The sequence below is a fragment of the Dermacentor variabilis genome, chromosome 1 (genome assembly GCF_050947875.1).
Source record: "Dermacentor variabilis isolate Ectoservices chromosome 1, ASM5094787v1, whole genome shotgun sequence".
Taxonomy (NCBI): domain Eukaryota; kingdom Metazoa; phylum Arthropoda; class Arachnida; order Ixodida; family Ixodidae; genus Dermacentor; species Dermacentor variabilis.
The window spans coordinates 235,735,477-235,762,109 of NC_134568.1; the positions used below are offsets into that span (position 1 = coordinate 235,735,477).

A 26,633-nucleotide genomic window follows, 5' to 3' on the forward strand; every position below is an offset into this window, starting at 1 on the left:
GAAGTGAAGGTGGGCTATTTCAGAAATACTTTGCCACAAAAAGTATTTCAATGCATTCAGCGGAAGCGGAGTTATTGGCAATCAAACACGGCATCGGCTGTGCTCCCGTTACTTCTTCAATGCCTTGCACTGCGAAGGCTACGGCGCAATGGGGCGTGCCCACAACGCTCCGCCTTCTAAATTTCACCGTGGTGCGCAGTTTAAATTTTATTTCGAATGTAACCGTAGACGCCACGACTCCCGCCTTTGGTGCCACGACGCCGTTGTCCTCGGCAAGCCGCAGCGCGCTTAACCAGTGGACTCGTGGTGGCACTCCGCGGCGGCCGTGGTATCTACGCCATGTAGCCGACCGCAGCTTATGCCAGCTATTGACCAATAGCAGCCGTCTAAGGGAATGACGAAATAGTGCATCTAGGAGAGAGTGAGGGCACGACCTTCTGTTGAAAAAGGCGTTTGAGAGAAAGGTGTCGTACGCACCGCGTACAACAGCGAAACTTAGCTCAGATGTTCACAGCAGCGTATGCTACCTGTGGAGTATGTTATTTCACCAAGCGCGATGGGTGGTTCAGGGCCCCTTTAATTATACACGTATGCGTGCTCCCGCCGTCTCCTGTCACAGTGTGAGCACCGATATGCCTAGCAAGTGTACTGGCAGGTGTTCAGAGCTTTTTCGGATGTGCCTGTGGTGATTTGAGCCCTTAGGAATTCAAATGCATTAACGCTCGGCGGGAGCTTTCCCCAAGCATTGATTCACCTTTGGCAACCGGGTGCCTGGTGGAGAATCGCTTGTACCCGTTTAACCGGTGGGTGTCCAGCGGTGGGGTTCGAACCCAGCACCTCCCGCAGCCGGGCCGGATGCCCTAGCCATTTGACCACAGCTGCGGTAATAGACATGCATTCATTTTTTTGGACTGCCCAATTTTTTGGACAGTTTCGCGACCCCTAGGCAGGCTAAAAAATAGGATCTTGACTGTAAGATGAGCCAAGAGGATGCTTCAAATGGTCGATGGGGCAAACGCGCAGCATAAGGATGACAAGAACAGAAAGGACCGATGCACTGAGGAATGAATGGCAAAGGAAGTATGCCACCGCTTCTTTGATGGAGCTCGAGCTCAAAAAACAAAGTGTTGGCTGACGCCAAGATACAGGTGTCCCTCATCTAAACCAAAATAAACTCTTTAAAGCAGTGAAACACAACACTGAGGTGTTGTGTGCGGGCTGAGAGTATGTCAGGACAGCTGAGGTTGACTTTCCAGCTGCTGAGAATGTCGCTTGTGACAAAAGTTCAGGCCTCATACCGATGAGCTTGCTATCAGTTGGTAGGAATAGCTCATATTCGAAAATATTTGCTTCTGTATGCATCACTTTTTATTCTTACTTGAAGATGTTCGACTCGATTTGCAATGGGCTTTACCATTTTTCTTTAAGATATCTCATTCGTTGTGCTACTACTAACCCCTCCCTTCTGTTTTCTTTTTGAATAAAATAGACACTAGCTCTTTGCTATTCAAAATGGATTAAGTAGTTTTTATTTTTTAACATGCTTACTAGAAAGTGACAGCATCGGGCAACATGGTGTCAGCCCGTCTTGATATAAAAAAAAGTTCTGTGTTACTCACGGAATTTTGCAAAGGCACTCAGGGAAAACCTGGAAAACTCGGGGACTTTAGGGAAGTTGGAAGTGTCAACTTGGTAGAAACCCTGTTTAGCACATTGAATTGCAGTGGAATAGCGTGAGCTAGACACGCTATGTTCTCTGCCAAGTGTATACATTGGCATAGCACAACACTTCAATCAAAGCATGCAGTGAAAAGTGAAGGAAATTCTTAATAAGCGCACAGCTGTAAATCCTGCATTGCATAGTACAATGCAGGGCAGTGCTCCTACCCTGCGCTATCATTAGAAATGGATAAAATTTGCACCAAAGGACATATACAGGTGTCTCACAAGTAAATAAAGCACATTTCCGCTCTCTTCCCCTTCCATCTGAGGAAAGAATGTGCAGGTGTTGTGTAATAGTAATGTATGATTTTACGATTTGTTCATAAGAAATTACACTATGCATTTGTATGTGGGGTTATCAAGCTAGGCAACACAAATTTTCTAAAAATGGCATATTCCAACTTGGCAGCTGAGTTTCACAGACTGGCAGAAGTACAAATATTCATGCAGGGTTCATATTGGCCTGATAGAGATAATGATGTGACAGAGTGGTGTGTACGCTCAAGTGTTGTAGGGAAAACTGAGAATAAACTGAGAACAGTCTTGCAAAGGAATCAAAAGTGGCATTGTTTTTCATGGCAGTGCCAGCTACAGTAAGGAGAGGCTCATTGTCTGTCTTTGTGTACTTTAACCTCTGTGATGAGGTTGCTCAGATGAAGACTGCTATTCTCCAAGGTTGTTTCAATCCAAAGTTTTTTTGTATTATTTTGAGATATCCTTCATCAAAGGCAACTACAATTTACTTCTTTTTGTGAATAAGCATGCTGTACACAGCACTCTCTGGTGGCACAAGTGGCAATATGGTAATCCTTGCGCATAATCCTCTGACAAGCCAGGGCCAATATTAGCTTATCAGCCAGCCAACTAGATTCAATTGGCCTTACGGGTTAGCAGAGTTGAGGGTGGCACTGTTGCCACATTTAATTTTATCTGTTCTGTGTGTCATGTTTTCAATGTTTTAACAGCTTATCTTTTAGTGAAACATGTTCAATTGTGAAAAATGAGCCAGCCTTTGAAATTAATTGCAAGCTGTGAAATTTCAATGTGCACTCTAAGCTCGACAATGATAAAGTGAAAATTTTCAGATCAGTCGAAGATTGTAGCACTCAGGCACACAAGGAGTGTCTGCATGTTGACGAAATCCAGCTGCAAGGTGGGAATTGGCTTAGGTGCTGCAGCCTTTTTTTCTATCATCTCTGTTGCCTCGAAAAAGGCCACCCTGTATACGCTGTTGAAAAAGAGGCGATTTACAGTAGTGGCTTTTTAGGCTAGTTCACAATGCTGAGACACAAAACACAAGTGCTGTGTGTGTTTACCTCCTTTTGTGTTTGTCTTACTGAACCGTTTAATTGTGAAATAAACGTTCGTGCAATCATGTTCTGCACAGTACCCAGGCAATACTGACGAAACCGCGACTTTTGTCTTTCAGCACAAGTATTAAAACATTTTGTTTCACGAGTGTTTGGTGAAAAAGGGCTCTATGAATGTTCATGCAAGGCTTGTGCTAGGTACCCAAGGACATCATCTTTGGTCTGCAGTGCCAAAAATTTTGCTGCCAAGTTTTCTAGCCAAGTAAGACTACGACTACTACACAGTAAAAGTATGGGTGGAAAGTAAGGTCCCCAGATGTAAGCTAATTCTATGATCGTCAAGCAGACACTAAGATCCATCCACATACAGCTCGAACCAGCACCCGTGTCTGCCACAGAATGCATGATCAGCATACAAGATACAAACAAGGCAAGTGTTTGGCCCGTGTGGAAAAAAATGATGTGCAAGTTTATTTTATGCAATGTGGTCAGTGAAACTTTTTCTAAAAAAGAAACCATGGACATACAATTTTAAACAGCTCTGATCACCTTGCCTAGTCACCCCACTCACCTCTGGAAACATACATTGCGATAACCCTAACCAAGATTACATCAACAGGTCTTAGCTAATTTATGTGCTAGAAAGCTTTTTATAAACAGCTGCTGTAGAGTTCTCTCTTAAAGATGCAACATGCTTGAAATCCTGGTACTGAATATTAAAATAACATTCTTCCACTGTTGCTGGCTCATCTGCACTTGCCAATAATGATACTGGCAACATCTGTGGTGCACTGGAACCATCACTATATGTGTAAGCGATTATTTTAAAAAAAATGCAGACAGTTCTCGAGAATACTCCCCCCTTTCTCTTTTTTAATAGTTGTGTAGTTGCTTTCACAATGTGCAAGAATTTGTGACACATGATGTATACCACTGCATCCAGGTGACACATTCTGCGACGATCACTTCTGCGATACAGTTGCCCTTGCGTAACGTAGTGCTCAACTAGCCAATCAGCTCATCCGATTTTGCTCAATCAGCCAATCAGCACGTGCCTGACAGTGATACTATCGCCGAAAGTGATCGTCACAGAATATGTCCCCTCAACACATACTGAATATTATTTCTTGAACTGGTGTCGTTTAATTAGGAGGGCACAAGCTTTTCATGCAATTTACACAGTGTATACTGGTCATCATAAAATCAAAAACAAATACATCCTTGCGTCGTACTTGCATACATGAATGGCAAGAAAAATTTACCTTGTACCCCAAACCTTTATTGCAGTAATCTTAATGTTCCTAGTATTGCAACAAAAACGCTACAAAAGACCAGCCGTTCACAGCTGCAATGTCAATGAGACAATACCTATGATTACCTAACAAGAGAAAAGTGAAATTCACTGCACTGACAGTTCCAAAAGCCATAACCATTTATAAGGCAACGCTTTAGCAGCGTCTGATACTTAACTCAGCACAGTAACAATGCATTGTTAAACAATGTGGCCAATTCAAAATGAGCCCACTTTTAATGAGAAACAGTTTCACATTGTACTGTACTATGGACACATGCATCAAACATTCACATCTAGTGATAAGTTTCATGCATCCATGAAGAAAAGTCAAGTTTGCTCTTCTATCTTGACACAAAAAGTTCAGGCCAAGTAATGTGTAACAGCAACAAGAATCTGTAGATATGCATTTGCGAGATGCTATTTGTCACTTCAACATTGGAAAATACACATCATATACACAGTTCAAACACTGACTATTGTTGTTATCACAATGCAGCAGACAAGATTGCACACTAAATAGTTCAGGACCATTAACATGTGAACAGTGTTTCCACACTCCTGTTTATGTGCAGCATGGCGATACAGTCGCCTTTGCTAAACATGGGATAACATAATGCAAGACCCAACATAGTGCAGTGAAATTCTCGGGCCGTGAAATTTTTTAGTGCTTGATGTTGGTAACCCTGCAAAATGTCTGTTCATACATGCAACATCATAGAATGTTCAATAGAGCATACGTTGTGAAGTTGCTACATTGCAACCAGTTTTTTGCAACAATGTCCACAGGCCAGAACTTTTACACCATTTGTGCAGTAACAGTTCTATCTTTAACTAATTTGCAACACAACCGCACTTTAAATTAGAGAAATTGTCAAAACAGCTATTCTACAGTGTTGTGCTTTAAGTCATGTCTTGCAACTCGGAACATGGGACTGGTGGTATTGATTTTCACTTGCACATAATGCAGAATATCTGGGAAGATACTGAATGCTCTATGGATTAAACAGCTTTGAAAAGGGTGCATGTTGCATGGATTTTACAGAGCTTGAAGACTTCAAAACCCCAAGAGGTCAAAATTAATTTAAAGCCCTCCACAATGGCCTCCTTTATAGCCAGTGTTTCTTTGGTACCTTAAACTCCGTGAATCAATAAATCAGTCAATCATACCTGATGCCTTAACGCATGGTGATGAGAATTAAATACGCATTATGATTTTGGCTTAACCAGGATAAATATTAGCGCACAACACAGCATGTGTGGCGGGATTTTTTTCTTTGTGGAGACTCAGCATATTGTACTAAATTTAGTGCCAATTGAGGTAGTATTACACAAAACTTTTTGCTTGCTTTGCTTTCTTATATAGTTGCCTTCAATAGTTCACTAATTGTATAATCCTTTAACCCTTTAGCCCCCAATGCCGATCTGTACTCGTCATGCGAGGTTGTACCAATATTGCCAATGACGAGTCACACTTGTTCAACCCGATGTGCTGCTCCCACTGCCAAAGACGAGTTACCGTCGGCAATTGCCATTAGGTTCAATTTTCAACACTGAAGGTCAGTAGAAGTCTGGAAAAACATGTACTCAAGAATCAAGTAATATATTTTCACAATCAGAATGACGTAGAAAAAATTCATGGCTACATAAAAAAACAATAGAAATTTGATATGTTTTTCCAGAATTATTTCGTGGGTTAAAGTGTTAAAGCAACCAATTCAAAATGCACCAGTAATGGAGCGCCGCTTCCAGTGTCCCAAACAGGCTTCCTTCCTCATTACATCATGAAAACTGGAGGTGATGATCATGTGGTGTCGCAAACTACTGTTGTGCAAGTCTGTCAGTCGAGTGCTGTGGTTGCAGGCCATACAGCCACACCATGACACATTCACTGTCGGGCACTCAATGCGATATGGGGAGAGAACTTAAGAGGCGTGTTGCATCTTCCGCAAGAAGCAACAATAGATGACCAGGCTCATTCATTGTCAAATGCGAAGAAATGCATAGTGACAGAGAAAAGAATGCCTAATGTGATTGTGCTTGTCCAGCTTTCAACAACACAGTCACAGCATGGCCTGCAACAACTGCACTACGCTGATTGACACGTACATCAGCAGTTTGCAATATGACACAACCAACACTTCTGATTTACACGATGTATCAAAAAGTTCTGCTCAACACCCTACACCATGAAGCCATGCTCTGCTTGACTGTTTCGAACTGGTCACATTATAACATATATCTAGTGGTTTGTTGCATTTCAAAGAACTGAGGCCTTATCATGTTGGTGACTCAGCAGCTATCTAAAGAAGCAAAAAAAAAAGGAGTGAGCCACATAATGTTTGTGTCTGAAGCTATAAATTCACTAAAGCTTTACAAATGAAACATCCAGCCCGAACAACTAGCCCACACGAATACTTGCATTGCAGCTATTTCAAAAATTAGCTTAATCAGGCAAATAGCCATTCTAATGTGATGCTTGTCTCATATGGCAAAAGTGAAGTTCTTTACCACATGAAATGAAAAAGCACAAAACATGTATGCATTACAAAATTTAGCATTTGCAAAAATAATTTATCACATTAACCACGGCCAAATTATAAAAGAGGTGCTGAGGTTAATGCTATATCAACACGTTGGGTGGTTAAATGTACGGTGCAAAATCTTATCTCTGGATGATAAAATCATAATGTGCACTGGATGAGATATCACACTTAGGAAGTGATTAAGCAGCAGAGAGAAGCACAAATGTACACAGCAAGACACCTTTGGTTGCAAGTGGATGAAAAACTGTTGCTTTCGTTATGAAAGAGTACTTGCTCTATATAAAATTCACTAAGACGACGATTTCCCAGCATCATTAAACTATATTTGCTTGGATGGCATGTGCTTCAACCACATTGATGGCCTATGGCAAAACACTAGCATAGTATGCACGAGGCACAGAGTTCCACGAAAAGTGCCATCAGGAACCCACTGGCCTCTTAAACAGTACAATTGTTCCTATGACTCATTCTCAGCTTTCTCAAGGGTAAAGAGCTAGGAAAATATGCACTTGGTGCCTTCAACCAAGCACTAAGTTTTGGGATTGGCGATTGGTTTATTTCAAGTAACATAAATCCATCTCGTGGCAACTTTGCAGGATGAAGGCCTCTCCCAGCCACTTCCAATTACCCCTGCCATGTGGGAATGAAAACATACCCTATATAGACAAATTTGTTAATTTCAGCACCCCATTGAGGATATCACTGCTCTGCTATGTTCAACTGTATTCCCTTTCCCTAATCACCCATTCTGTTGACCTAAGAGACAACCTGCTCCATGCATTACATTACCTATCCAACTCCAGTTCGCACTCTTAAGAGGAAGCTTTAGCTCGGGCCCAACTCCGACGCGGCCTATTCAAATACATGTAAAACGCAAAAATGTTTTTCTGAGATAACCCTTGGACTAATTTAAATCAAATTTGCTGCAATCGAGAGAGAAAGTTAAATTCTAGTGACTGTTGGAAGCGGAATTTCGATTGATGTCCTGAATTTTGTTAAAATAATTTTCAAAAATGCGAAAGTTCGAAAAAAATAGAAGAACAAAGTTTACAAATTCATAACTCTGCATCAAAAACAGATATTGCAGTTCCGTAAAAGGCATCCATTAGACCACTGAAAGCGGACAAATTCAATATGTTATTTTATATCTTACGTGAATTTATGTTGTTTACAAACGTTCTGCAAAAGCTGCAGTTGAATATTACTAAATTTTTTGAGATTCATGCATAGCATATCAATTTTGTCTGCTTTAGATGTACTATTAGATGCAATTCACAGAATTGTATTATTGTTTTTAGTTTCGGAGTTATAGAGTTGTAAACTTGATAGTTTCGTTTTTTGAAAATTGTCAATTTTGCCAATTTTTAAGAAAACATTGAGGACCTAAATAAAAAATTCGAAACCAACCATCACTAGATTTTAAGTTTTTCTTTTAAACGAAGCAAACCTCGTCAAATTTGGTGCAGTAGTTGCCGAGAAAAACGAATTCTCCTTTTACATGTATTTAGATAGGAGCACCCGAGCTAAAGCTTCCTCTTAATCTCGACTAGCATATCATCAACCCTCATTTGATTCCCAATCCATACTGTTTTCTTATCTCTTAAGGTTACCCTTATCATTTTCCTTCCCAACGCCTGACTGTATGCTCTTTAGATTCGTTACCACTTTCTTGATCAGCTGCTAAGCCTCTGAGTGGTTTGTTCATTCAGTGGTTAGACAACACTCACTTGATCAATGTTGTAACTACTACCATAGCGTTAAATTATCCTAGAAAGACATGTTTACTTGTTACTGCTCCACCCAGGGATGTCCTTAGCTTAGGTGCATTGCTGCTACTGATGGGGCACACTTGGATGCGCTTGCACAAGGTCCAAATGTCTACAAAAAAGATGCCACTGACAGCAATTGGAGCTATGTTTACATTCAAATCAGCTAACACAATACACTAACCAATTAAAGGAACCAAACATTTCGCATACAAGTGCATACACCATAGCGGGTGTATCCTGCCATTAAAGTTCCCAAGTTCAGCAGATACAGAACCGCTACACCATAAAAGTTAGGTTGCAGGCAGATAAACTGCAAAACTAGGTAGCGTCGAAAGTGTAGCATTTGCTTTAGACAGTGTCTGAAAATACAAATTGCAATGACAATCTTTTTGCATTTTAATGTTTAATGTAAGTATCAAAAGTGCCACACATTTGTTCTTGTTCTGTTTTTTTTTTTCTTCTTCTTCTTTTGTGACTGCCGATCACTGATAGCCATAAACACAAACCACTGTTTCTCTCTTAGCACCACACTTAGTAAACTTAGTTAAAGAACATAAATTTCGCTCGTACAATACTCTGGTCTTAAAATTTAAAAGCCAGAGTTAAGATGCTTGTATATATACACATAAAGATAAATATATTCTTGTTGAACACTTAAACATTAGCAGCAATATTGCTAATTCAGGTCTAGCCCCAAAACCATATTCACGCAATACACCCCAGGACAAATGTGTTTATGGCACAGTGACAACAGATGTGTGCACTAAGTAGAGAAAACCTTGAGGAAAGTTATGACAGTTTTATAAGACCTGTTTTGTAATGACATAATGCAGCTTCAAAGAGACAAGCAATGTTTTGACACATGAACAAGTTGCTGACAATGGCAATGCAGTGAAGAAAAGTAAAAAGTAAAAGGAAAGATCACACAGTTGTACAAAAGCTGTTTCCTAACAAGTGACACCCTTGAATAAGGGCATTAAATATTACGCAAATTTCCCCACACTGCCATAGTGCATAATACCATACAAGTTGCCAAGACATGATGTTATTTATGGCATTATATTCTGTGGCAACGCTTGCTTCCATTATTCTTAATATTCCCCAACTCCTGCAAGTTCTCCCTGCTCAAAAACACTAGGAACAGCACATGGCATTGTAAACTTGCATACGGCTGTTCAGAAAGGACATGCTTTCATGCCCTAAGGCAAAGATGTACATAAGAGGGAAAAAAAGAAACTTCTCGAAAACAAATGTGAACATGTACATTTACCAAAAGCACAAATGTATAGATTCCACTAAAAAAATAATGTTATGTTTACATTATCATGACCCTGAATTGTTTGCAACAAGTTTCCCAGTAAAAAAATTGTCTGTACGTTGATTTGTGCTTTTGGACACATGTCCATTCAAAGAACCTGTAAGACATCCTTTGAGCACAGAATCAGTGGCATCTTAACTGATAAAATGTGCATATGCTAGATAATTTACACACACAATAGCTAGGGCATATGCATCCTCCAAAGAGTGTTGCTGACGTGAAGTCTAGCTGGGCTCAACCTTGTGGCTTAAGAAAATATGTTGAGCACAATATAAAAAACTTTCACTCTGAGCACTTCCCTTGCACTTTGTAAACAAAATATCTACAGTAACAAACACCCCTCTAGGCAGTGAACAGTAAGTGGCTGCATGCTGATGCACAAAACTGTTTATGAGCTTTCACACCATCTGCAGGCCTTTACAACATGACTACCTTGACCTAAATCATTATTTCGTGACATGGTGTGCTAGGCTCATGCCATATACGAGCCTCTATAACAGCATAACAGTACCGGTGGCAAACAAGCCATACTCCTGGAGCTTCTGGGCCTGTAGACTGAACTTGTAGCTTTCAGTAATGCCCCTCTTCAAGGTAGCCCTTAATACGAGATGGTAGTGGAAGTCTTTGGATGTGGTCAAAGCGTGTGTACTGCCGGATCACAAAGCGACAAAGGTATTGTAAGGACCGAACATGAGTAAGTCGTGACACAGGTTTGATGAGGCGCACTGGGAAAGAGGGAACACCAGGGCTTCGACCCCGTGAATAGCAAAACACACCTGACTGAGAATAGTTCATGGATTCTTGGATAAGATCAACAATGCAGGCACGACCCTCAGGTCCAGACTGAGCATAAAAGCTGAATAGACCATTGCAGTGCTCAATTCTCGTATGCAAAGTTTTGCCATATGACTTAAACGTAAGACTCAGCAAGTATCTGTCGTCAGAGCTGTCTCGTACAAGGAAAGCACCGTCAGGCTGGTCAGCTAGCTTCTCTTCGGCTTCGCCCCGCGTAATCGGCCCCCAGTACCAACCGTGCTTAGATAACTTGAACAATTCCTCACTTAGACTACTGATCCTCGAGTCTTCTCGACCATCTGTTTCCGGAAAAACGGGGACAAACACTGACGGCGTACCGTCGCACAGGGTCTGCCGAGGAGGAACCTGCGGTCCTTCCGCAGCAGACGAAATTACGGAGGCTTCGCTGCGTAATCTGTCTGTGCCTCCAGCAACACCTGCCGACTGCGTGGTGTCGTCGTGCGCGCCAGTCCTTTTCCAATGATCTTCGGATGCTGTACTCGTGTAGCTGTGCCCATGCACAGTGACCGGTTGAGACAAGCATCGATCACTTGTTGCTGGAAGCTGTCTCCACAATACTTCCTCAATATTGCATGATGTTCCACGCTGCTCGAAATTCGCTTGGCTGTGCGTGAAATGTTCTGCGACACCCCTGACAGATCCTGCCTGTCTGCCAGGTACAGAAGGGGCTGCGAACGACGAAGACGAGGGCAGATCGTGACGCGGTGATTCAGTCTCGCCATCAGCATCACTGCACGCGCTTTCACCATCCGAACGAACTCCGGCACGAACATAATTGTCATTGGCGTCATTGGGTGAATCTTCATGCAAGTCGGGTGCAGTTAACGACGATCTTGCGCAGTACACGGTCACGTCTCTTTTTCGACTGTTTGGCTCTGGTGGTCCTGAGCATACTTCAACACCACCCTGCACAGCAAGTTTCGTTTTTCGCTTTCGCCAGTGTTCGCGCAGCGATTTGAAAAAGTTTGTCTTCATCTTGGGCTTTGATGATATCCCAGAAGTGCAGAGACGTTGACAGTCTTCTAGTTCACTCTCCGACTTCTCTTGGGTTGTGTCGCCATTTGCACTAGCCTGTCCTCTTGCACCGCTCCCCGACGGAATTTTACGGCGGAGCAGCATTTTTAAAATTCTGCTATACTTTCACCTTGGTTAACATTCAAGTAGGCAGCTGCAGCTTACCTCCTTCAACAGCACCAACTTTCCCCCGCCCATCTTAGCTACCCTCGCAAATCATAGACACTATGCCCACAACGCGATACCTGCGACTGGATTCTTACACGAGTTTCACGACACTTTGGTAAACCTTGCCGTGGCACTCACTTTGCAGCCATGTTTGCAGCTTGCTTTGAGGCTACAGGATGGTGGCTAGCGCCACCTAAGAACAAATTTCTCTTCATCTGGTATATATATATATATATATATATATATATATATATATATATATATATATATATATATATATATGAGTCTCCTCACCGCCATGGCTGATCCGCCAGAGTGGGTTGCAGTTTTTTTTTTTTCCCTATTCCTCAGGCAAATTAATCATCCGGTTGTGAGAGGCAGAAACAGCAGAAGTTCTAACCGTTATAGCGTTATCGCTCGAAGGACAATAGGTGTTGTCCAAAACATGCACCATAGGTTGGCACAGTACAGTAAAAGAGAATAGCGCAAATCAGGAAGACTATATCATGAGAAGGACACATTTATAAAATTCTGCTATACTTTCACCTTGGTTAACATTCAAGTAGGCAGCTGCAGCTTACCACCTTCAACAGCACCAACTTTCCCCCGCACATACCCCTGCAAAACTCCTATGCCCACAATGCCATACTGGCCATACCTGCGACTCATCTTTCGTGACACTTCGGTAAACCGTTCTTGCCGTTGCGCTTACTTTGCAGCCATGTGTGTGTTTGCAGCGCTTCTCTTTGTGTCCCTCTCATTTTGTGGTCGTCCTGGTTTGCACTATTCTCTTTTACTGGACATGTACCAACTCGCCCCTACAGAAGTTTTATTGAAATTCATAGATTGGCACACTGAATGTATAATGCACATCTTAAAGGCTATGGTTTTGTTGGTTGAATGAGGCGGAAGTGATCTTGGGAGCCGAAAACATGTAAGACGTCGGGTTTTGGACACCACAACTTTCGTTTCAATAGCGGCTCATTATGATCATTACGACCTTTCATGGTTTCATTTGTTGGATGTACATGTCCTTAAATACAAATTTGCTCTTATGAAACTGATGCAGAAAATATACGGCACCTTCGTCCTTCAGGAAACTCCGGCATTAGAAAATCGAAGAGACCCGGGTTGTCGTTGTTGTTCTCGGAGGCCATGCAACTAGTAGCAATAACCAGAAGTGGAGGGGGACATATTACCACAGGTGACGTTTAACATCACGTGATCTGTTTTTTAGTTGTTTTTGCTTTACCTCTGTTCTTTTCGCGCCAAAATTCTGCGTGTAGAGTGTTTGCCGCTGGTCTGTTGTGTGCTGTAGCGGGAAGTTGTGGTAAGTTTATAATCGGATAGTTGCACTTGCTTAACTTGGTTATAAAAACTTGCATAATGAATTGGAATGCTTGTAAATTCCTAAGTATGTCCGCTTACGCTTTTGAAAGGACCATCTAAAGCTGCGATCGTAGCGAACAAAGCCGTGAGGCCGGAGTGTGCAACTTTAGTTTGAGGGGTCCAGATCGTCGCGCAGCTAATTTTCTCATATCTTTTTTTTTTTTCATTTTCAGTGAATCTGAAAGCGAAGGATGTCGTCACCTGCAAGCACACCTCGGAGGAACACGAGAAGCACGAGCCGAGAGCCGCGGACACGTATGTTGGTCGATGCCTTCGACTCCTGTGGTCGCACAAACAGCCTACTTGAAAGCGTGCAACTTAAAGGGTTTTGATATTGTTTGTGCGCATGTGCCTTCTTATGTCAATTGTACGTTCCTTTAGAACTTGCGACGAACTGTAGTGTTAACCACTGCCGCCAGCTGCTTGCATTTGGAACTGGTCGCATTTAAAGGGACACGGTAGGACGTAAATCGGTCACCCTGGTTTTGAACGTTACATCTTAAATACTACTTCATATGTTAACGCGAAATTTTGTGTGCTAACTGGGGATACCCTTTAGATTAATTTTCTGCAGTTTCTATAGCCGCGGCACCTTTCTATAGTTTCAGTAATTGTGCACCAAATTTTACCCAGATTTATTCCATATGTTAGTTAAAAAAAGATGGCTCACACTAGTCACGTCTTGTAAAAGGAAAACTTGTGGATTAAAAAATTGTTTTTGCCAATGCAGTATAAAGAATGTTTTAATATTCCTGGTTCAGACTGTTCGTATTATAATGGGCTATTGGCTGTAAAAGCTTCACTATAATCTGGTAAGTAGAACCAGGGTCATTCAATACTTTTCATGATGCAAAGTATTGAAGCACCCTGGTAGTGCCTAGAAAAGGCACACCCATGAGCAAAAGCATATGGACCACATTTAAATTGAAATTGGTGAGTGCACTGGAAAGTTTGCAATGACTGCAGTTCTCAATTTCAAGGTACTTGCATAGCCATCTAAGAAAGTCGGTTTTATTGCAGAATCCCCTGTTTGTTATACTATTGCTCACAGGTGTACATCAAAGTTGGCAGGGAGCAGAAATGGCACTTCTAGAAGATTAATTCAATGTGATCAGCATTCTTTGGGAACTTTACCCATTTTCCTTTTGTATCTAACCTCATACACCCATTGACTCAAGTTGTCTACTAGCTTGGGTCACTAGGTATGTGCTGATGGCTGTCTTGCCAAACAGGGACCAATTTGTATGTGGCCAAATAGAAAACTTCTGCTGTCTGGCCTACTAGACAACTTGGGTCACTGGGCGTTTGTTTTACTTGGTATATGTGCCCATTCTTGGCCAGTCCTCCTGAGTAGATGTGCCAGGGTGACACAGGGGGTATGTAGCCTTAAATATATCAAAACGATCGCATCCCACTGCTATAGGCATCTTTGCGTCGAGCACGGCTGCTTTTATGGATAGCTATTGCAACAAAGTTGCAGCTGAGATATTAGGGATAGTTGGGGTTGCTACTATATTTCAACTATGGCTGACTGAGTATAACAAAACATACTGTATCGTGATATCATTTGACATTGTGGTTGGCTGCGAGATTTTCACTTCATGTGTCTGCTGATGTGCTCATAAGACGATAATTCACGATGGCATGGGTATACGATAATCATCATAATATATCAAACGTATCACCAATGACATACCTGCCATAAGAAAAACTGCGTATCACATTAATCATCGCCAAAGGATGGATATGCCGCCAATATTTTTGTTTCCACTTTTACCACAAGGGTTAAAATCGCTCCAGCAGCTTGCATACCATTGCTTGCTTGTGTTCCATCATCCCCAGAGCATTTCTTGGAGTCTCTTTTCCTTCTTGTTCATGATTCCTTGCTCCTTATCAAGGTGGATGAGAGGAATCTTGCAGAGTGCACCTGCTTTTATGTAGAGTGTGCTCAAAACAGTGCTTTATGCTGTGTTTTCATCATGGTCTGCTTTGCATGCTTTTTTCGCATGTTGGGGCACAAAGTCAAGTAATGTAAAATTGGATGAACATCAACAAAATAGCCACAATAATGCAATACACTACACCAGCCTGGTTGCTAGGAAAGTTCTGCAGCAACAAACCTGTGACCAATTGAATGTATTTTGCATATCAGGTCGCATTATCGATAAACAAGTGCGCCGACCAAAAACAGTTAAGACATGCGAACTCAAACTGCGTCTTAAGTATACGAAGGTGCGTGGCTCATGGTGCCATTTTTATTGATTGTAAGCACTTGTCAATACTTTCCACAGGGCTGACTTGTCGTCAGGCATTGTAGAATTATTTGTCTAAAACCAATTTTTTTTTTCTCAGTTTAAAGGGACACTTAAGTCAAATAGTAAGTCAAGCTAAAGTGACAGATTAGTGCTCCAGAATCTCTAAGGCATCAATATTATTGCGATCAGAGCCTTAGTAATTGAGAAACTGAGGTAAATACAGGACACGATTAGAGGCTCCCCCGTGACATTCAAGTACTTGCCCGATGACAAAGGCATTGCAGGTGCCTTCTTATGGGTACTACTTGTAGGGGGTCGAAAAGTTTTGTTATCACGTAGTGCTGCGGTGGTTTTGCTGGCTCGCGAAACTTGCACAAACTGCAAGTAGCAGAGAATTCCACTTTCACGGGATGTCGCGAAATGCTCTTACAGTCCACGCCACTCGACCAAAAGCAGCTGCAGCAGTGAATCCACCGCTCTGTCTTGGCTCGACTTGTCCATGGCTGTGCGTTTGAATGTTGTGACAAAAAGAAAAAAAAAACGCTTACCATCGTCTGTTGGGCGCTGTTTTACTCACCGATGGCAACAAAGGGTGATGATTTGCATATGGAACATCACCACTCCGTGGTTGGGTGGCGGGAGATTTGAATTGCGATAGAGGTATTCCTTCAGATGGAATATTCTCGTAAACTAAGTATTTTCTTGGCATGAAGAAGTGTTGCGAGGTTTCTGGAATGGCATTTATACAGTCCACGTTGACTTAGTATTCGCCTTTAGGGTCCCTTTAATGTAAGATTTTTCAGTTTAACACTCTGTTGAATTCCAATGGCGGAGTCGGAGCAAGTTTTTCTGCTCGTTTCGGAGCAAGTTTGTTCCAATGACAGAGTGAGGGCGGGAGTAAGGTGTTCCAATGAGAGAGTCGGAGTGGATTCAGAGCGGGAGTCACTTCGTGGAGCAGAAAAAGATGCTCCGCCAAAATCGGCGGAGTGGACCGGAACTCTGCGTGACGTATTTCCTTTGCCGCGTTTGCCTGCTTGGAGGTGCCACCGGTCACGACTCGCGAGGAAGCAAAAGCTGCTGCTCGTTTGGCGAGATATCCATTCCGCACTTTTAAAAAAGCAACAGGTGAACGGCGCTGAAGAGACAAGTGACTGGTGCGGCAGTACTGGGAGCCAACAGCGGAAGGAAATGACAACACGCAAGGTATCCTGGGTAACTCGGCGATAGAAGTTCCGCTTGCGCCTTGCTCCGGCGGCGCAGGTTGTGTTCCACTCGTGGAGTTGGAGTCGTTGCTCTACGCCAGAGTTGAGTGCTCGCTCGCGGAGTCCGTCGGCTGCTCCGACTCCGCCATTGGAATTCAACATTAAATGATCTGAACACTCTTAAAAGATATGTGACGTGCTGGTGCATGGAAACAATGAGAATTAATTCGTCCCTCCCTGCAGGCATTTTCAGTATGCTAAACATAGAGCTGCTGTACATTAGGAACCCCTGTGATGGGGGTTCGATTTTGCCTGGCACTGGTAAAATTATAAAACAATTTTTTGTTTGTGTTTCACTGAGCAGTGCCGTTAAAGAGGCTAGGCCTATATTTTTAGACTGCACTATGATTGGCTCATATTTTGGTGGAATATTTAGATAGCGAGAAATAAAACTGGTCTGACAGCGCCAAGAATACTATTCGTATGAAAAACACTCCTTTAGAAATTAAAGCACCCCCCCCCCCCCCAAATTTCCCTGAACGTGCAGCTGCAAGAATTTCTTGAAATGATGTCATAGTAGCAAAGTTAAAGGTGTTGATGAACAACTATGAGGCTGCTGTGTTTTCACGCTTGCCTTCACTACCCTCCCCACCAATTGCTCTCCTCCTCGCTTCGTACTTCTCTGTACTCCCGTTTTACCAGCAAAAACTGTAGATCGCTTCAGCCAAGCAAGACAGAGGACCAGAATAGCTCTTTGTTCCTCTCTGATTGGCCTCTGCGTGAGTCCATCAGAATGAAAGTTTCAAAGAAGGGTCAGAGGCACGTAATAGGCAAGCCCCTCTCTCTTCTCGGAACACACAGCTGGCACTTGTCATGTTGGTGCTCTTGCCCCTTGTTGATTGACTAATTGACAGTTTTGTGCTGATGGGATCATGTGTAAAGAAGGGACCAGAAAAGCCCAGAAAAAAGCTTGGGTGTGTTTTTTGAGTTTGGGGCTTCTTCATGGTGTGTAGCGTCGATATGTTTGCTTAATATGATTTTCATTGCATTCTGTACACATTGGCCCTTTAAGGTCCATTATTCATGTTCAGCTTCTATTGTGCATGGCCACTAAAAAATCTGAAATGTTTGCAAAGCGGTTAGTGTAGCTCAAATCATGCTTTAGTGATATTTGACATTGTGTCCCTCCCATATGTTGACCACCATGCAACTTTTTTCCCCCGTTTTCAGCGTCGAGAAGCCTCAGAAACACACGTGAGTAGTGAACATTTGTATAAATAGGTGGCTGTCTGATAATTTGTTACGTATTAACATGGGCAAGTTTTTTTCTACTGCCACTGCTTTATGAAACGAAAATAGATTTTTTTTTATGTTTCAGAGTTTTCCCTCTACTTATGTACAGTTTGTAATTTCTGCCTGCATAAAAGTTGAAAAATAAAAGTATTTTGAACTTTGCTTAATACAAATGCTGTAATGTCAATGCTGTAATCACTGCTCCTGTGGCAGGCAGTCAGGTTGGCTAACTTCCTCCCAAGTGAAAATTTTCAACTGGTATTCCAACTGGCACCCAACTGGTTCCAGTCCAAATGTTTTATGACAAACATTTGCAGTTGTAGTTAGGACCAATTTCAGCTTGTTCCATTTGCAAATTATCATAATTGGGTCTGATTTACTTGTTCTAGTTGGGACATGTCCAATATTCTCAGCTTAGATTAAGTAATTGGTTTGATTTGCAAAATGGAACCAGCCTGAAATGGCACCAGTATCCTGCTGCAATTCAATTTCGCTTCCATTCACAGGTTTGTGAAAGCTCGCTTTCAAAGCTTTTGATGCGGCAGGAGCTTTAGCATTGCACTGAAATAAAAGTAATTCTGGTGGAATGTTACCACTGGTCATGTACACAGTTCGCAATCTGACTGGTTCAGTTTGTTCCTGACTTGCACTGAGTGCAAAGCAGTGTTGGCAACTTTTTTTTGACAGTTGCCAAATTGCTACCCAAAACACTCCATTTTTAGCGAAAAGTCTAAGCTGTCATGACAACTACTTGCTTGGAATTTTGTCTTTTTATTTATCTTTAAGCTACAGCTTTAAGTTACCTATTCTGGTTGTGAGTTAATGGTTGTAATGGGAAAAGGATAGACAACCTTTAATTTACCAAAATATGAGATCATAAGATTCTGTTTGCAAAGAGGAAAGAATATGCTGCAGCACATTCTTTCCTCTTATCGATGTGGTGCTTTCAGCAGCAGTCATTGTGGAACTTTGGGCGTGCACATTCATCTAAGCATATACCAGCATACATTGACACAGTCGCTTTCACCACGTGAAAAGCACCTTGCATTTTTTCTTTAAGGTGAAAAATTGGTCGAAAAATTCGATGTCCCGCTTTATCGAAAAATTGGCCGTCCGGCGTTATGGCATCAAAATTCAATAACACCAAAATTGATGGGAGTCGAACGCAACCTTTGGTGTTAATGCGTAGGTAATTGAGATATAGTTAGGGTACTTGGACCCACGACCCTTGGTGGGAGTCGAACCCACAGCCTTTAGTGTTAACTTTAACCCACAATCTTTGGTGGGAGTCGAACCTTCGACCTTTCGTGGGACCAAAATTCAATGAACCATAATTGATGGTGTCACCATTGATGGTCGAACCCACGACCATTGGGAGATAAACCCACGACATTTGGTGTTGTCAAAGTTAATTAAGGTAGAGTTAATGAAGGCAATAGAACTGATGACTTTTGGTTGGAGAAAAGTAATTGAAAGTAGCAACACATCCGAACAAGAATGTCAAGTGATTTTATGAATGCCTCGTGAGCTTCCAGGCTTACGCCTTCATCCTTTTTTAGTGTATCTAAAGTGACTGACGTCAACTATTTTTTCTTTCACGGTGAGAACAAAGGATGCCTGATCCTCTAGTGGATCTTGGTGATATAGCATGTTTATCCCATATGCAGACTCGCATTTCCTTACACACTTAGAATGCATAGCTTGTATTTAAAGCAGAGGGAGCATGTTTAATGAGCTTGCGCCAACTCGCTGCCTTTCCTTATTTACTAACACTTTGTCTTGTCTCATTGTGCCATCTGCAACCTGCTTCTTTGCTTGAAATGCTACTTTTGGTGGAAACAAAGTACAATAGCAAGTATCTGTAACGAAGGGCTTTACGGCCTTCGAAATTATTCGTTATACATGTCACTTCGCTAAAAAGGTCGCGCATCGCACCACTCACAATAGAATCAAGAGAGAATTTAGTTTTTTAGACAGGTCATTTTGTTGTAGAAGCATTTTGCGTTCGACTGTATTGCAGGTTTTTGGCTCTACAGCATAAGCATAAATGCACAGCTACTCAATATTACCTATGTATATGAGCCCGCAGCTCCTCTTGCTTGTCAGCAGTTGAATTGCAAATTTACATTGCATCTTTCAGTATATTTCACTCAACTTGTTTCGCATCTACACTCATCTGATTTGTCTGGTAATAATGAAAAGCCTCCTATAAACTGGGAATATGACTCTTGAAATTGGCTAGCCCTGTGGACTGATCTCACTCTCTTGCAAGGAGAAAGTCAAACAGATACCATGGAGGGCTGGGGCATGGCTATTTTTCATTTATATTGGACAAACAAGGCAAACATCATTGTGGTAGCATTATTGCTTAAGATCAAATGCTAAGTGCTGTATATGAACAAATTTTGTACTTGCAAGACACCAGTAGAATCTATAGGGGTCCTAGGGGCTCACAGGAGTACCGACCACTGCGGGTTCGAACTTAGTGAGCCACAGGGTTGCGTCAGTTGTCGCCTAGCGTGCTGCTGCGCGTGTACTCAGGCCGCAAAGGGGCTACTGAGCGTTATGCATGCCAGAAAACATAGTATTGCCTGGAGTTAAGCTGCTGGCCCCAGTACAAGTCACTCTGTGCAAACCTACTTGTTATTACTAATTCTAACCAAGGAAGGTGCACCAAATTTCTAGCATTTCTAAAAATTTGAAGAGAAACATGGATGCATTAGATTAAATAATAGATAAAATAATTTCACCATTATGATTAAAAACAACAAATTTCATGTTGTGACATACGAATTGAGCTAAGGAAGTAACTTGTTACCTCTTTGTGGAAGTTTGTTTAATTATAGTGCACACAGTGTACATGCATGCGTGTGCAAGAAAGGTCAGCACGAAGTGTTTTGGGCTCCAAACAATAGAGAGCGCCATTTCATTGCACTAAAGCATAAGTTTAGCAACTTCCAAAGGTTATTAGTCGTGCTTTTCAGTGAAAGGCACACTCGCGGTGATGGAAGTTTTGTGCCAAACTGCGCTGGGAAGGAAATCCTTCTACATGCAGCACCAAATTGTCATTTATCGCAGATAATGCGGCAGGCCTATGCTGACACGCACCTGCTTTTAATTAAGAATATTTTGCATACGCAAGAAGGTGCCACACATCAAGCAGCCATCCTTTGCAACTCACCCTCGCATGCTTTCCATCGCAGCTACATCAATATGGCATGCGGCCACCATCTTATCGCACTTGGACATACGGAACTCCACGGTGACGCTGACACCGATGATAACCACAGAAATTCGCGTGGAGTTTCCATATAATTGCTATCGCAATAATAATTATGTTACATAATTACGGTGACGCACAATTGTAAAGGCACAGCTGCTCACATGCCTCCTTTCTCGCGGTCACTTAGTGATATATTGACAAGTGTGTAAGGCGCAATTACAACTAGACAGCCCCAACTTGGAAAAAAAAGGGGGGGGGACATGTGTTGTTGACATAATTTCGTTATTTTTGATCAAATCTGATGAAACTGCATATGCTCATTCAGTGTTTTGTGTTTATTTTAAATATCGAATTATATTTTGCGTGTTCATACCTGCCAACCCTACTGATTCGCCCTGGAGACTCCCGATTTTTTTTTTTTTTACTGAACTTTCCGATTGTATGATCACTGTCTTATATCTCCTGAAAAGTTGTTTCTGTTCGTGCAATAATGGATTTTGCGAAACCAACACCGCGGAATCTGCAGCCGCATCGTAATCGTTAGCATCACCAGCAATGGCTGCACTAGCGCCATCGGTATCGACTAAGCAGCCGACTACGGTGCCTAGTAAGCCGACCGAAGCCAAAGTCAATGTAGCGCTTGCATTTCATACATGCCTTCCTCCATGGTGCATTGTTACTGCTGTTTGTGTGTATGATTAGTGTTGGCTAGGCCGTGTGTGTGGTGCACCATGTAAAGTTAGAAACCTCGTGTGCTTGATGCCATGGCGCTATAAAAGCCCAAGAAAAGGTATTTGCAAAGGTTTTCGCGATCTTACACTCCTGAATCTCCATGCTTTTTGACATCAAGAAAAGGAGAACATTTTGCATTTTGTGCAATGTGTGGATGCGACGTCAGCGTGCCTCACGGTGGCAAAGGCTACTTAAAACTGCATGTTTCTATGGCGAAGCATCAAAGCTTTGTTCGCACCGCTGAGTAACAAGACAACATAGTTAACTTTCTCCGGAACAACTGCGACGACAGTGTCATACTTTTGCAGTGCCTGTTTACGGGATTCCTCGTCGAACACAACCTACCCCTTAGTGTCAGCGACCGCGTTAGGCCTCTTCTACGGAAAATGTTTCCGAAATGCGACGAGGCGAAGCATTATGGATGTGGACGCAACTCTGAAGAATGCGGAGATGGCCAACTTGAAATTTATTTCACAGGCATCACTTTCGAGTATTCGTTTCTTTATTCAGTTTCCCTCAGCTGCTGCCCCGACATTCCAATGAATCTCCTGAAGACGCTTTAGATGCTCTCGAAGCTGAGTTTGCCACTCTACAGGCATACAGTCTTGCAGAAGACATTCTGAATGAAGAAATGTGGCATGTGCAGTGGTCCATGGTTGGAAAAAGCAAAAACACTGATGGAAAAAATGTTTCACCGAGTTGGTAAGGTGATGCTGGATTTACTTGTGATACCGCATAGCTACGCAGTGTGTGAGAGTATTTTAAGAAGGCCTAAAAAACTACGACTGAATTCCACTCGTCGATGTGCAACACAACCCTCCAACACCTGCTGCTAGTGAAGAATCATCACTCTGGACCATGTTTTAAACAAAGCTACTCCAACAAATTTTTGAAGTGAGCAAAGTCTGCTACTGCAAGGTCCCTGTAAAAGGACTCGCTGAACACTGCCTGAAAGTTTGAACGAAACAAGCGCCCCCCCCTCCCCCCCAGTCCCACTGGAAGTTGAACCAATAAATGCAACCCCCCCCCCCCTGCTGGCTCGAATAAAAAGTCTCTCGATTTTTTATCTCGCTAGGTTGGCAGGTATGCATGTACATAGTAGTTGCTGAGATAATTATAATTACCTTCTCTTGTTTGTTGAAACAATAAAAATTTACCTGCTTAAGGGAAAGATGCAAACAACATGTAGTTGGATAATACAGCATAGCAATGCTGGAAACGGATTCTAAATTGAGCAATTATTGGTCATTTTGCAGCCCATTGAAGTTCTGTGTCCACAGTATCAGTAAGAGCAAATCTAAATAACAAACATTTGGAGCTGAAAATAAAAGAAATCTGCTCTCAGTGTTGCATTCTCAATACATTTAGCTTTGTGCTCAGGGTGTCTACTGACTGGCAATTCTCTGGGATTCTGAATAGTTTGGAAATACTCAGGGAAAACTCGGAATTTCTGTTTCTATCAGGGAAAATGAGCAGTAATTTCATTGAAAGGGAATGAAAGTCACGGTAATGCTGGCTCGAGTAACAGAGAGGAATCGTAATGAATCCTTTTTGACGCCGTGTTGTCCGCTGGAGGAGTTGCCAGTGTACCGTCAACGACAGACTTTCAGGACAGCTGATAGTTCGGATGGCTTTGCAGCACCATAGAGTCAATGTATAAGAATGTCTGAAATTTTGGACATGAGAACCCTTCGTTGTCCCATTTTCTTAACTCTCTGCCCTGACCACTGGTCTGAAACAACATTAATCAAAGCCACCACCATCACCACCATTTTGATTACCTTGCCGCCCCAAACCAGCACTCTCACACACGGATCTGCTGGCAGCCGTAGCCACCACCATGGCAACGCTAGGCCTAACTTCGACGTTCACTGTTAAGTTCTGCGCTGTGTTTTTCATTGAAGGAATTCGCCGCTGTCAGCAAAGGCACTGACTCTGCCTTTGTGGCCCTTGGATTTACCTTGAAGCACACAAAGCACGACATGTTGCATGCCGGTTCCAGAAAGTCAGCTTCGCCTCTGTACAGTAATGTTACGTGGTGAAGCATACGTGAACATATTGCAGTGACGCATAACAAGAGTGGGAATGGGCAATTGTCATAAGACACAGTGTGTATTCCTTAATTATACACGAGTGCACCCGCCACCTCCTCAGTATGAGCATTGATATGCCTAATAAGTGTACTGGCAGGCCTTCAGAGCTTTTTCAAGTGTGCCTGTGGTGATTGATGTGGTGTGAATGTGCCCTTTGAGGGTCGATTTTTTTTCGCCATATGCGACCGCCCAGGGTCGAATTTTTTTATTGCAGATTCCAATTCTTTTTAGGGACCTATTCCTTAAAAAATTTACCGCAATTTTTCTAGGGTGACCGTAAAGTGAGAAAAAAATATTTTGCGTTGTATATATGTACTCTTCATTCATGAATAACAACAATAAAAAACGAAATAAACTTATAAGAATTAAACATTTGGTGCATTTTTATACACATAATTCAAGGCCTTGAACATGTGCACGCGAGAATATTTCGCAAGACTGAAATGTTCCTGCTCTTACACTAATATCTAATATGTACATCCATAGCGTAATCGAACTACGTAGGTGCACACACTCAAGAAAACTTTGGTTGTGTGTTCGTCAAAAAGCATGTGCGACAAACTTCCGTTAATCTTCATCTTATCGCCAACCGGAGGCAAATAGTTTCCGCGAGTGTCAAAAAAAAAAACAGCGGAAACGCATGCACAGCGGCATCCTTCATATGCCCACCCCTGTGAGCCCTAAACGAGTGAGAAAGAGGCGGTCGCTCTTTGAGCGATTAGTAATGAGATAGCCATCAGTTTTGCAAGCGAAAGAAGCCGAAACCGCCAGCAGAACAGAACCCAAACCTCTGCCCGCCAGTGCTAGCGCCAATGCTCGATCGATACTATACAGACGTGCGGGCGCGAACTAGCGCTAAAACAAACCATGCAACGAAAACCGAGAGAGGTAGGTGCGCGAAAAAAGTTCTCTGAAATTCCCACATAGTGGCAGCACATGACAGAACAGAAAATGTTAGGAAATTGGCGCGCTTCTTAAAGTACAGATGGCACCGTACAGCATCGACCATTTTTGGAGTTGTTCGCAGGGCCTTATATTTGTCATTGACCCTCAAAGGGTTAAGGGCCCCTCACCAATTCCATCCATATTGAGCTGACAAGCGTCGTGCATAGTACGCTCGCCAGCGATTGCGTCTGCTAAGTATTTCAGTTCTTTCCGGGCCGCGGAAAGAGCTGAAATTTTAAACCGAATGCCGTCTCCCCTCCTCCTCGCGGGTGCCACTCTCACAGCCGGAGAGTCGACGTTTATCGCGCGGGTATGCCTACGTATATCGCCCTGCTGTGACGTCGCTCATAGTGACACGTGACTTTGAGAATTATTCAAAGCAACATCTATTATTTGTGTAATCTGTTGCTTCAATAGACGAAATAAAGTTTAGAGAAATAATAAAACACAGACCAAATGCCTGTGTGTTCTTGTTTTACTTCGCACCACAGCAAGAGAGATGCAATTCCGTTTTGTCTGCTTCCCATGTGCAGTCGCGAATGCAGACAACGAAAGTATGTCATTTTCTACCATGTTCCATCACGCGATCATGCTCTATGAACTGCTTTTGTCTGCGTCAGACAGTGCCTTGGTATTCGCATAGCACTGGCTCATACCACTAGTCAGGTGTTCTTGTGCGCAGCTTGCAAAATCTTGTGCTGCGTGAAACGAGACAAGCGCAACAGCTTGCGCGCGATGCCATCAGCAGAAATGCACCTCACAGCAAAAAAAGCTAGGAAAAAAAAAATGAAGGTGGGGCCCGTGACGTATGCGTCACGCGATCCTTGAGCTCCTGCATGGGAGAACGCAGGTAAGGAATGGAACTCTTTAAAGCAGGGAAACACAACACTGAGGTGTTGTGCGCAGGCTGAGAGTATGTCAGGACAGTTGAGGTTGGCTTACCAGCTGTTCAGAGAATCTCACTTGTGACAATGTTCAGGCCTCATACCAATGAGCTTGCTGTCAGTTGATAAATATAGCTCATGTTCGAAAATATTTGCTTCTGTATGCATTTTCTTTTTATTCGTATTTGAGAATGTTCAACTCGATTTGCAATGGTTTTTACCATTTTTTAAAAGATATTTTATTCAGTGTGCATTTTACTAACCCCATCATTCTGTCTTCTTTTTGAATAAAGTAAACACTAGTCCTTACTATTCAAACCGGATTAAGTCATTCTTATATTTTGTAACATACTAGAGAGTGGCAGCGTCGGGCGATATGGTGTCAACCCGTCTTGACATAAAATGAAGTTCTGTGTCACTAAGGGAATTGTGAAAGGCACTCAGGGAAAACCTGGAAAACTTGGGGAATTTGGAAATGTCGAACTTGGTAGACACCCTGGTGCTGCAAAAGATTAGCTCTTGCTGTCCTAGATCCAAAGATATTGATACAGCAAACAAGCAAAGGGACCAAAAACCATGTTTTGAAAAAGACTAGAAAAAATAAAAACTTTACTCAGTGCAATATTGAGGCATTGTTCAGTGCTATACAGCAAAAACCTATTT

At 42.4% G+C, this 26,633-nt stretch overlaps 2 protein-coding genes across 3 annotated transcripts in view; one reads left to right on the forward strand and one right to left on the reverse strand.

Moving 5' to 3' along the window:
* Positions 1-3,480: 3,480 nt before the first annotated feature.
* On the reverse strand, positions 3,481-12,126 carry LOC142559867 (uncharacterized). The gene has a single exon (XM_075671551.1). It carries the CDS (start codon positions 11,889-11,891, stop codon positions 10,527-10,529), a length of 1,365 nt encoding a protein of 454 aa, XP_075527666.1. The 5' UTR covers positions 11,892-12,126; the 3' UTR covers positions 3,481-10,526.
* A 954-nt stretch (positions 12,127-13,080) lies between these two features.
* The window catches only part of dpa (disc proliferation abnormal), a 135,994-nt gene continuing 122,441 nt past the window's right edge, over positions 13,081-26,633 (forward strand). Inside the window, exons 1-3 of one of the 2 annotated variants that reach the window (XM_075671580.1) lie at positions 13,081-13,158; positions 13,517-13,598; positions 18,031-18,054. In XM_075671580.1, coding sequence (XP_075527695.1) covers positions 13,535-13,598; positions 18,031-18,054 — 88 coding nt within the window. In that variant the 5' untranslated portion in view covers positions 13,081-13,158; positions 13,517-13,534. Of the gene's footprint in view, positions 13,159-13,195; positions 13,285-13,516; positions 13,599-18,030; positions 18,055-26,633 lie in introns of those variants that run through there. The other variant, XM_075671572.1, reaches the window with a different exon arrangement.

Bases quoted from the DNA above. Each gene is read 5' to 3' on its own strand.
- LOC142559867 (XM_075671551.1), bottom strand. From the start codon at position 11,891: ATGCTGCTCCGCCGTAAAATTCCGTCGGGGAGCGGTGCAAGAGGACAG.